The 12,067-nt window shown below is 34.5% G+C and overlaps 2 protein-coding genes across 8 annotated transcripts in view; one reads left to right on the top strand and one right to left on the bottom strand.

Annotated features, from left to right (window-relative positions):
* The window catches only part of LOC143038658 (uncharacterized), a 46,518-nt gene that overhangs the window by 3,087 nt on the left and 31,364 nt on the right, over nt 1-12,067 (top strand). The window lies entirely within an intron of this gene.
* LOC143038665 (uncharacterized) overlaps nt 1-12,067 on the bottom strand; it is a 42,899-nt gene that overhangs the window by 20,116 nt on the left and 10,716 nt on the right. For all 7 annotated transcript variants that reach the window (XR_012967585.1, XR_012967587.1, XR_012967586.1 and 4 more), the window contains exon 2: nt 10,972-11,082. Coding sequence is in view for 2 of the 7 variants with exons in the window: in XM_076208173.1 (XP_076064288.1) it covers nt 10,972-11,082 (111 nt within the window). In the remaining 5 variants the exon portion in view is untranslated. The remainder of the gene's footprint in view (nt 1-10,971; nt 11,083-12,067) is intronic.

Below are 12,067 nucleotides of genomic sequence, written 5' to 3'. Positions count from 1 at the left end.
TTTGATTTTGTTTCTCCAAAAATTTTGTTTATATGTTTCTCAGGGGACATATTATTCATAATAATGACTCCCAGGTCCTTCTCATTTTCTACTTTTTTAATTTCTTCCTCTCCCAGTTTATATGATCCCACTATTCTTTTTTTAATTCTTCCAAGTTCTATTATACTACACTTCCTAATATTGAATTCCATCTCCCACTTCCTACTCCATTCCCATACTTTATTGAGATCACTCCGCAGCAACTCACAATCTTCTAGGGTTCACTTTTTTCAATAATTTTGCATCGTCCGCAAAGAAGCTCATATAACTTTCATTTCCTTTATCCATATCATTAATATATATATAGCAAACATTATAGGGGCCAGAACTGATCCTTGTGGAACTCCACTAATCACCTCATCCCAATTAGAATGTTTGTCTCTTATCACCACTCCCATTTTCCTTTCATGCAAGAAGTCTTCCATCCACTTCAGCAGATTGCCCTGTATTCCCCTTGGAGTTTCTAATTTCTTTAGCAATTTCTTATGTGGCACCTTATCAAAAGCTTTTTTCAGGTCTAGAAATGCACAATCAGCCCATCCATCTCTTTCTTGTGTTACATCTATTAGCCTTGAATAGAAACACATTAAGATTGTGACACATGATCATCCTTTTCAAAATCCAAATTGTCTTGGATTTAGTACATTGTATTTTTCCAAATGCCTTACCCATCTAATTTTGATAATTCTTTCACAAATTTTAGCTATCATACTTGTAAGAGAGACTGGTCTATAGTTAGTAGGGTCTTCCTTGTTTCCCCCTTTATATATTGGTACTATACTATCTTCTGGAGCTTTTCCTTGTTTCAATGAACTGCTTATTAGACTATATATTTTGTCTGTTAGTGCATCCCTGCATTCTCTCAAAATCCAGTTTGCCATTTCATCTGGTCCATGCAATTTTCTGACATTGAGATTATTCAAATGATTCATTACTTCTTTCCATGTTACTGTTATCTCTTTCATAGGTGGGACTTTCTCCTCCCACTCGACATCTCTAAGTTGTATGTTCTCCCTCGTAAACACTGATTAAAGATGCTTGTTCATAATTTCTGCCATTTCTATTTCCTCTGTGTATTCAACTCCTTGTCGTAGTTTCTCTAATTCTTGTTTGTTTTTCAGTTTGTTGTTTACAAATCTTGAAATAGTTTTGGTTGATCTTTACATTTTTCTATGACATCTTTTTGTATTTTCTCTTTTCTTCTCTGCACACTTGTACATATTCATTTCTATAACTAGTATATATTTTCCATTTTTCAGGTCTTTTTTCCTTCCATTTTATCCAAGCTTTATCCTTTTTGTCTTTTAACTCCCTACATCTTTTGTTGTACCAACACTTTACATATCCTTTTTCTTGTTTTTGCATACTTTTCCACTCCTTTATAAATTTTTGTCAAAATATTGCATTTCTCTTCTACTGTTGTCTCCTCCTTGTGTATCCTTTCCCAGTCTGCTATTTGCAAGAATTCTCTTATTTTATAAAAAAAAAAAATTCCATACATCAATCTTCCCTTTCTATATTGTTTGTTTTTTCCATGTATTTTTCCTCATTTAGTTCCAGTTCCACTTTTACTTAGCGGTGTCTTATATTCAATCTTGTCCACTATTTTGGGTTCTAATGTGAATATTAGGTCCAGTCTCGATGGTTCTTTCTCATTTCTAAACCTAGTATTTTCTTGTATCCATTGCATCATTGTATGTTCTATAATTATATCAAGTACATTTCTCCATAGGTTGTCTCCACCCTTCACTGTCATCGCTTCCCAGGAGATTTCTTTACAATTAAAGTCACCCATTATAATTATTCTTCCTCCATCTTCCATTATCTTTTTATCCATACCTGATTATATAGATCACTTTTTGCTAGTTTTCCTGTTTTTGCTAAAATATTTTCTGTTGTTTGTGATCTGAATTTAACTTTAATTGGTCTGGTCTTATCTGTATTGTATTTCCCTAGTCTATTTCTTCAATTTCTTTCCCTGTTGTTCATCTTCTTGAACTACTTCTTATATCTTGTTTACATTTTCCTTTTCCTTTACTCTTGTATTCCTATTTGGATTATGTTTCTCTTCCATATCTAATATAATTATACATTTCTTTTTATTTGCTAAGTATCTTACTATATTCTCCTTCTCCCTAATCAGTTTAATAACTGTGTCCGTAGTTTGTTCTTTCATCTGTTGTGTCATTATATCTCTAAATTCAATTTTGTTGTTCTCTTGGACTTTTCTCCAACCCTGTACCTCTTTTGCTATGGACTCTTTATTCTCTTTATTATTATTCTTTAATTCCTCATTCTCATCCTTTACTTCTTTTAACTGTCTTTTTAATTCTTCTATTTCTTTATTTAGGTTTTGGTTCTCCTTTAGTTCTTCCAATTTATCAACTCTTTGTGTAATCCGTGTAAGTTGACTGAACCTAACCTCCCACTGTTCATTCATTTTCTCTATTTTTTTCCTCTAGACTTGCTAATCAGGGGAGGTTGTCTTCTCCCCCCTCATTAAATCCATGGAAATAATTATCTTCACCTTCCATTGCACTGCTCTTATCAATATTTATAATTTTTAAATTTTTACTAATCTCTTTGATTTCACCTGTATCCTCTGCTCATCTTTTGTTGACATTCCTTCTGACTTCCGGGGCCCATTCGTCCCCTTCCTCATTTCCTTCCATTTTCCTCAGTAATCCCTCCCCTTCTCCTTTTTCTTCACCTTTCCACTACACCACGAGCTTTCCCCCTTCCCTACTAATACAACACAGGTATTTCCTCATTGTTGAGATCCAAAGAATTTGAAGTTTTTCCTGGAGTTCCAAACTTCGCTGTCACTTCGACTATCATGTGTGTGTAAGTGTTTCTGTGATGATGTTTTATGTGGTATAGGTTGTTATATATGTTTGACTAATATGCTGCTGATGTTTTTTGTTGTGTTCTGTGAGAAGTCCTTGTGAAATGTGTGAAGGATGTGTGTTGTTTAGGGCTCTGTCATAGAATTATGTTCCTGTCATTTTCATATGATGTTCTGTGGGGATGATTTTGGTTTCTTAATGTAGGTGCATCCAGTTATAACTCTGATCTATACAGTATTTGTAAGTATATATACAGTATATTAATCACGAAGAACCCACAGTTGGAATAAAATGTATATATATGTGTGTTTATATACATGTATATATATATATATATATATATATATATATATGTGTGTGTGTATATTTATATATGTATATATATGAGGCCCCACATGGAGAAATGTCCCATGCGACACAATGGCCGGTTTTGAGTTATGCACATATAACACTATTTTGTGCCAGCCGAGCGAGCGTGAGGTTTTACCACTTTGTTTTAGGAGCATTTCGACCATATTGCAGGTCACTTTTTGTCCTTTCCGACATGCTCGGATTGAAGTAGAAGGGCCAAAATAGTGTTATATGTGCGTAACTCAAAACCGGCCATTGTGTCGCATGGGCCACTTCTCCATGCGGGGCCTCATATATATATGTAAATATATGTGTGTGTGTGTATTTAGCTAGTATTATATGGGAAGGGTATGCTTATAGTGATCTGTCTTTGTATCTCTCAACATCTAGTTTGTTCTTAAATTCTTATGTGGTTTTTGCACACACTATTGTTTCGTCCAATTTGTTCCAGACACCCACCACTCTGTGTGGAAAACTATTTTTTTTCTTTTTTCAAATCTCTTCTATAGCTATCCTTTTTGAGTTTCTTTTCATGTCCTTGTTTTTCTTTTATCCCACTTTAATAAGTCTTCTCTGTCAAGGATTTCCATGCCTTTCATGATTCTGTAAATGGCCAGTAGATCTCCTCTTTCTCTTCTTTGTTTCAGTCTTGGTATTTCCAGTTTAGACAATCTTTGTTCATATGTCAATTATGAAAGTGTTGGTGCTATCTTTGTCATTGCTCTTTGGACTCTTTCTAATTTCTTTATATTCTTTTTTGTGCTGGGTGTCCATAGTGTTGCATCATATTCCAGTCTTGGTCTTACCAGTGTGACTAATATTTTTTTACCATTACTTCATCCAAGTAATTATAAGCCACTTTTATTGATCTTGCTAAATTGTAGGTTTCTCTATTTTGTTTATATGCTTTTCTGATGACACGTCTTTGTTAATAATTACTCCTAGGTCCTTTTCAGTTAACTTTTTTTTACTTTGTACCAATTTTATATCGTTCTGATATTCTCTTTTTACTTTTTCCAAACTCCATTATACTACATTTCTGAATGTTGAAGTTCACTTCCCACTTTTTACTTCATTCCCAGACTTTGTCTAGGTCTCTCTGTAGGGATTCACAGTCTTTTTCTGTACTTTAGTAATTTTGTGTCATCTTCAAAGAAGTTCATATAACATTCCACACCTTCATCCATGTCATATATATATATATATATATATATATATATATATATATATATATATATATATATATATATATATATATATATATATATATATAGTAAATATTATCAGAGCCAATACACAACCTTGTGGGACTCCACTTATCATTTCTTCCCAGGTCAAGTTTTTATCTCTAAGTACCACCCTCGTTTTTCACCCATTCAAGAAATTTTCCATCCATTTCAATAACTTTCCTTGTATACCTTCTGTTGTTTCGAGTTTTCTTAGTAGCTTTCTGTGTGGTATTTTATCAAATGCTTTCTGTAAATCCAGGAAAGCACAATCTGCCCATCCGTCTCATTCTTGCATTATATCTATTAACCTTGAATAAAATTAATCAAGTTTGTGGCATATGATCTTCCTTGTCTAAAGCCAAATTGTTTTGGATTCAGTATATTGTTTCCTTCCAGATGTTTAATCCATCTACTTTTGATAACTTTTTCATATTTTAGCTATTGTGCTTGTAAGGGAGACTGGTCTATAATTTGTTGGGTCTTTATTTCCTCCTTTATATATTGGTACAATATTTGCATTTTTCCAATCTTGTGGTACCTTTCCTTCTTTGAGTGAGCAATCTATTATCTTATATATTTTGTCCGTTAGTTCATCTTTACATTCTTTTAGCATCCGTCTGGGCTGTGTGATTTTCTGACATCAAGGTTTATTATTTGGTCCCTTATTTCTTTCTGTGTCACAGTTATTTCTTTCATTGGGGATCTTTCCTTCATCCCAATTTTGTGTATTTTCCTTTGTGAATACAGATTTAAAATGTTTGTTCATAATTTCAGCCATTTCTATATCTATATATTTGTTGTTCCCCTGATGCAGTTTCACTATTTCCTGTTTATTTTTTAATTTACCATATACATATTTGTAGAATAATTTAGGTTGATCCTTGCATTTGTCTATTATGTCTTCTTCACAGTTTATCTTTTCTTCTGCATATTTTTACATATTCATTTCTTAGTTTGATATGTATTTGCCACTTATTATTTTTTTATTTACCCTATTTACCCTAGGTAAGGTGATGAGATGTACAAGGGGTGAAAGTGGCAGTAGACTGGAAGTGAACATTAAGGGAGAGCGACTGGAGGAAGTGGATAGTTTTAGATACTTGGGTGCAAGTGTAGCAGGAAAAGGTGGAGTGAAGGTGGAGGTAGAATGTAGATTGAGAGAAGCGAGTAAATGCCTTGGTGGTTTAAAGAGTGTAATGAGGAATAGACATTTGGGAATGGATGCAAAGAGGAGACTGTATGAAGGAGTGATTGTGCCAACAGCACTGTATGGGGCAGAAACGTGGAACATAAGAGAAGAAGAGAGAAGGAGTTTGAATGTGTTTGAGATGAGGTGTCTGAGAAGTATGGTGGGGGTTACTAGGCTAGATAGAGTGAGAAATGAGGAGGTGAGGAGGAAAACAGGGGTGAAAAAGGATTTGGGAGATAGGGTTGATGAAAGAATATTAGGATGGTTTGGACACATGGAAAGAATGAGTGAAGAAAGGCTAGTAAAAGAGGTATGGAAGGCAGATGTGGAAGGAGTGAACATGAGGGGACGTCCTAGGATGAGGTGGATGGATGGGGTGAAGGGGGCTTTGGGGAAGAGGGGAATGTCTGTTGAGGAAGGAAGGGAGAGGACGGAAGACAGAGGTGAGTGGAGAATGGTTGTATATGGATGATGTTGTGACTGCATGAGGAGGAAGGGGTGGGGGGTGGGGTAGTATGTGTGAGTAAATTTTGACGCAGCCCGAAGGGATTTCTCCCCGTCCTCGCCTTATATGCAAAGGGGGACGGAGAGGGGGGGTCGCCGATTAAATGAAGCGGCCTCGCTGTGGATGTACTGTGTCTTGCGACACTGCTTCTGACCCAGGGCGGTGGGCAGGGTGCAGGGATGACCCGTCATCCAGGAGGTGCTCAGATGAGAGGAAGGGTGGGAGGGGTGTGGAGTGTATTTAGGGATGAAATGGGTGGGAGTGTTTTTATGCCTTTCCCTTTTTGGCTACCTCCCTTGGAAGGGGGAAAAAGCCTTGGTATATGTATGTATTTATTTATTTATTTTTTTCCTCCAAGCTTGGTCTCTTCTATCTTTTGCCTCACTACATTTTTTGTTGTACCACTATTAATGTACACATTTTCCTGATTTTGTTTTGTTATGTATTTATCTATTCCTTCATTATAGATTTCTGTTAATACTATCCATTTCTCTTCCATCTTTGTTTCTTCATTTAAGAAGTTTTCCCACTTCAGTTTTTGAAAGAATTTTCTGTTTCTCAAAATCTGTTGTTGTACATTAGTCTACATGCACTGAAGATGTAATATACGAAAGCGCTCTGCTTCGTTAGTTTCTTTTTTCCAAGTGGTCTACTTTGCATAAGTGAACACATGTACCCGTGTTCTTATTAGCATATATATATATATATATATATATATATATATATATATATATAATATGTGTATATATATATATGTATATACACATCTATATTCATATATATAGATGGAGTACAAGGAAAGTTATTGGAATGGATGAAATATTTCTTGAACATGAGAAAAATGAGAGTGGTACATAGAGACAAAAACTCAACCTGGGAAGAAATGATAAGTGGAGTCCCATAAGGTTCTGCATTGGCTCTGATAATGTTTGCTATATAAATGAATGACATGGATGGAGGTGTGGAATGTTATATGAACTTCTTTGCAGATGATGCAAAACTACTAAGGTACAGAGGAAGACTGTGAATCAGTACAGAAAGACCTGGATAAAGTATGGGATTGCAGTCAAAAGCATGGTGAATTTCAATATCAAGAAATGTAGTATAATGAAATTTGGAAAAAACAAAGATAGAATATCAGAACAATATAAAATTGGTACAAAGGAAGTTAAAAAAGTCAACTTGGAAAGGGACCTAGGAGTAACTAACTATTAGCAATGACATGGCATAGACAAACATATCAACAAAATAGTTGGAGAAACTTTCAGTTTACTAAGATCAATGAAAATGGCCTTTGACTACCTGGATGAAGAAATGGTAAAGAAAATATTAGTTACATTGATAAGACCAAGATTGGAGTATGTTGCAACATTATGGACACCCAGTACTAAAAAGAGCATAAAGAAATTAGAAAGAATTCAAAGAGCAATGACAAAGATGGCACCAACACTTTCCAAATTGACATATGAACAAAGATTGTCCAAACTGGAACTACCAACCCTAGAACAAAGAAGAAAAAGAGGAGATCTACTAACCATCTACAGAATTATGAAAGGGATGGAAGTCCTTGATAGAGATGATTTACTAAAGTGGGATAAAAGAAAAACGAGAACAAAAAAACTAAAAAAGATAGTCATAGAAGAGATCTGAAAAATAATAGCTTCCCACACAGAGTGGTAGATATCTGGAACAAACTGAATGAGGAAACAGTGAATGCAAAAACTATACAAATTTAAGATCAAACTGGATGCTGAAAGATACAAAAGTGGGTCACTACGAGCATAACTCTCTTCCTTTAAAATACAACTAGGTAAATACATACCGTGGAAAATATATCAAACTAAGAAATGAATATGTAAAAATACACAGGGAAGAAAAAAGAAACTATGAAAAAGACATAATAGACAAATGTAAAATCAACCTAAATTATTCTGTAGATATGTAAATGGTAAATAAAAAAATAAGCAAGAAATGGTGAAACTGTATCAAGGGAATGAGGAATATATAGATGTAGAAATGACTGAAATTATGAACAAACATTTTAAATCTGTATTCACAAAGGAAAATACATGTGATTGGGATGAAGGACAGAGAGAAAGATCCCCCCTCCCATGAAAGAAATAATTGTGACACAGAAAGGAATAAGGGACCAAATATGAAACCTTGATGTCAGAAAATCACTCAGTCCAGATGGAATTGCAAATTGGATAATAAAAGAATGTATAGATGAACTAATGGACAAAATATACGAGATAATAGATTGCTCACTCAAAGAAGGAAAGGTACCACAAGATTAGAAAAATGCAAATATTGTACCAATATATAAAAGGGGAGATAAGGAAGACCCAACAAACTATAGACCAGTCTCCCCTACAAGCACAATAGCTAAAATATGTGAAAAAGTTATCAAATATAGATGGATTAAACACTTGGAAGAAAATAATATACTGAAACCAACACAATTTGGCTTTAGACAAGGAAGACCATATGCCACTAACTTGATTTGTTTTTATTTGAGGCTAATATACATAATGCAAGAAAGGGACAGATGGGCTGATTGTGCTTTCCTGGATTTACAAAAGGCATTTGATAAGGTACTATACGAAAAGTTACTAAGTAAACTCGAAGCAACAGGAGGTGTACAAAGAAAGTTATTGAAATGGATAGAAGATTTCTTGAACGGGAGAAAAATGAGGGTGGTACTTAGAGACAAAAACTTTGACCAGAGAAGAAATGATAAGTGGAGTCCCACAAGGTTCTTTATTAGCTCTGATAATGTTTGCCAGGTATATAAATGACATGGATGAAGGTGTAGAATGTTACATGAACTTCTTTGCAGATGACACAAAACTATTAAAGAAAGTACAGAAAAAGACTTAATCACTACAGAGAGACCTGGACAAAGTCTGGGAATAGAGCCAAAAGTGTTAGGTGAACTTCAACATCAAGAAATGTAGTATAATGGAGTTTGGAAAAAGTAAAAATAGAATATCAGGACAATATAAAATTGGTACAAAGGAAGTAAAAAAAGTGAACTCAGAAAAGGATCTAGGAGAAGCATATTAACAAAATAGTCGGAGAAACCTACAATTTACGAAGATCAATAAAGGTGGTCTTTAACTACTTGGATGGGGTAATGGTAAAGAAAATATTAGTCACGCTGATAAGACCAAGATTGGAGTACACTGCAAGACTATGGACACCCAGCACAAAAAAAGAATATAAAGAAATTAGAAAGAATCCAAAAAGCAATGACAAAGATGGCACCAACAGCCTCAAAATTGACATATGAACAAAGATTGCCCAAAATGGAACTACCAACCCTAGAACAAAGAAGAGAAAGAGGAGATCTATTGGCCATTTACAGAATCATGAAAGGCATGGAAGTCCTTGAGAAAGAATATTTATTAAAGTGGGATAAAAGAAAAATGAGAGGACATGAAAAGAAACTCATAAAGTATAGTTATAGAAGAGATCTGAAAAAGAATGGTTTCCCACATAGAGTGGTGGATGTCTGGAACAAATTGGATGAAACAATAGTATGTCCAAAAACCATACAAGAATTTAAGAACAAATTGGATGCTGAAAGATACAAAGATGGGTCACTATGAGCATGGCTCCCTTCCTGTATAATACAACTAGGTAAATACCTAAGAAAAACCAGACATGGTTTATACAATTCATGTCCAAACAGCATTGGACATGGATTACATAATCACTGGCTTAGATATAGAGAGGAGAAACTGGGTGGAGGAATCATGTTCCTGGATAAGAAAAACTTAAATATGATGAAATTTACATATGAAGGGAACAGGATGGAGGCTATCACAAGAAGAGTCAAAGATAGTGACATGAAAAGCAGAAAGTTTGCAATGATTTATGTGCCCCCAAATATTGAGTCTTGTAGAGAGATTATTCTAGAATGAGTGATATGAGACTTTCGTTAAACGAGATGCTGAAGGATGGAAATAACACAGTACTTATGGGAGCTTTTAATTGCTAAGAAATATGTTGGGAAGAGATGACAGTGAAAGGTGGAGAGGATCAGTGGATAAGTGTATTACTCAACATGACTATAGAATAGACAATGACACAGTGGGTAAGAGAAAACATTAGATTTAGAAATAATGAAGAACTATTGAGACTAGATTTATTATTTACATCAGATCCTGAAATAGTAGAGAAAATTAAAAGCAAGACACCAGTTGCATAGAGTGACCCCATAATACTTGAGTTAGAACTAAAGGAGGAAATATAGAGAGAAATGAGAAACAGAGAATAGGAAGACAGATTTATAATAAAATGGACTTTGAGAAATTTAGGAATTTTTTTCTTAAAGCAAGCTAGGAAAAATTCTACAAAGAAGAAACGTAAGTGGAAGAAAAATGGATGATTCCTATGAAAATCTATAAAGAGGGACTGGATAAATATGTACCAAAGCAAAAACAGGAAAAGGTGTATATTAAGTGCTGGTTTATCAGAAGGTGCAGTGAAGCGAAAGACAGAGAAGATAAAGCTTGGAAAAGATGGAGAAAAGACAAAAAACTTAGATAGGGGCAGTTATAGGCACCTCGGCTTGCGTCATTTCAACTTAAGTCGTTTTCGAAGATACGTCGGTTTTCAAAAATAATATACTGTATGTAAAAATTAAATTCAAGTTGTCGTTTTACTTGACTTTATGTTGGTCAGCCAATAATAATGGAATCACATAAACACCAAAAAACATTTCAAGTACATAAATTCATGTTACAATAAATAAGAATAAAAGCATGTAAAATGATATTTAGATTCAGTAACTGCTAAAATACATACCATAAAGTAGTATGGCCCAGTTCACTGGAACATGAAATCGGCTGATTTTCTTATTTATCAGGGCAACAGTAGTTCCAATACTGTATCTACCATTAGGTGGCATCTTGAATCCTGCAATTGTTTTGGATTATGATCTGTTTACTGAAGTTTTGTAAATTTTTTCATTAACATTCGCTTGTAACTATGAGTGGAAGGGTGGTGAGCTAAACACAGAGAACAGTTGGAGTTTTATTCACTGATGTTTCGTCCTTACCAGGACATTCTCAAAGTACATGTACTTTGAGAATGTCCTGGTAAGGACGAAACATCAGTGAATATAACTCCAACTGTTCTCTGTGTTTAGCTCACCGCCCTTCCACTCATTTGTCTTCCATACTTCAACTTGTAACTATAATATTTGCCCCCATGCCTCCTAAGAAAAGTCTTAGTGAAATTGCGCTGGAGGATGAAACGGTGATGATAAAATGTCTACAATGTAAGCATAAGATATTGTATGTACTGCATTGGTAAATTAAAAATACTTTACAGACGCTCCTCTACTTACATTCATTCGTTTTACGTTTTTTCAATTTTACATTTGAACTGACTGTAAAAAAAAATTTTTTTTTTTTTTTTTTTTTAGCGAATTTTTTAGTTTAGCACGCTCTCCGTAGTTCAAACAATACTTACGCATGACGCTGCATCCATTGTTTACATGGCACAAACGACAGACTGAACATGCCTTGCCTCCTCCTCCTCCTCCTCCTCCTCCTCCTCCCCCTCCTCCTCCACCATCTCAATTTATGTTGCTTGAATTTAATTTATTTGAAATTAATGTTATCATTTTACAATGTTATGTGTATAATTAATGATTTAGGGGTGTTTTATAAGATACGGTAATAGAATTGACGGATGTATGGTACAGTAACAACTTACGTTAATTTTCAACTTACGTTCGGCCGTTCGGAACGTAACTAAAACGTAAGTTGAGGAGCGTCTGTATTTAATTTTCACTTACTACAAAATGATTGTTTGTAACCTTAAGATAATTTTTATTTATTTATGTATTTTTTGTTCTGTTTTACAGTATGCTATTGACAATGCATTCATAAAGTAC

This window comes from Oratosquilla oratoria, chromosome 24 (genome assembly GCF_046742065.1).
Source record: "Oratosquilla oratoria isolate Oo_2021 chromosome 24, ASM4674206v1, whole genome shotgun sequence".
NCBI lineage: Eukaryota > Metazoa > Arthropoda > Malacostraca > Stomatopoda > Squillidae > Oratosquilla > Oratosquilla oratoria.
This window is presented reverse-complemented; position numbering and strand designations above follow the sequence as displayed.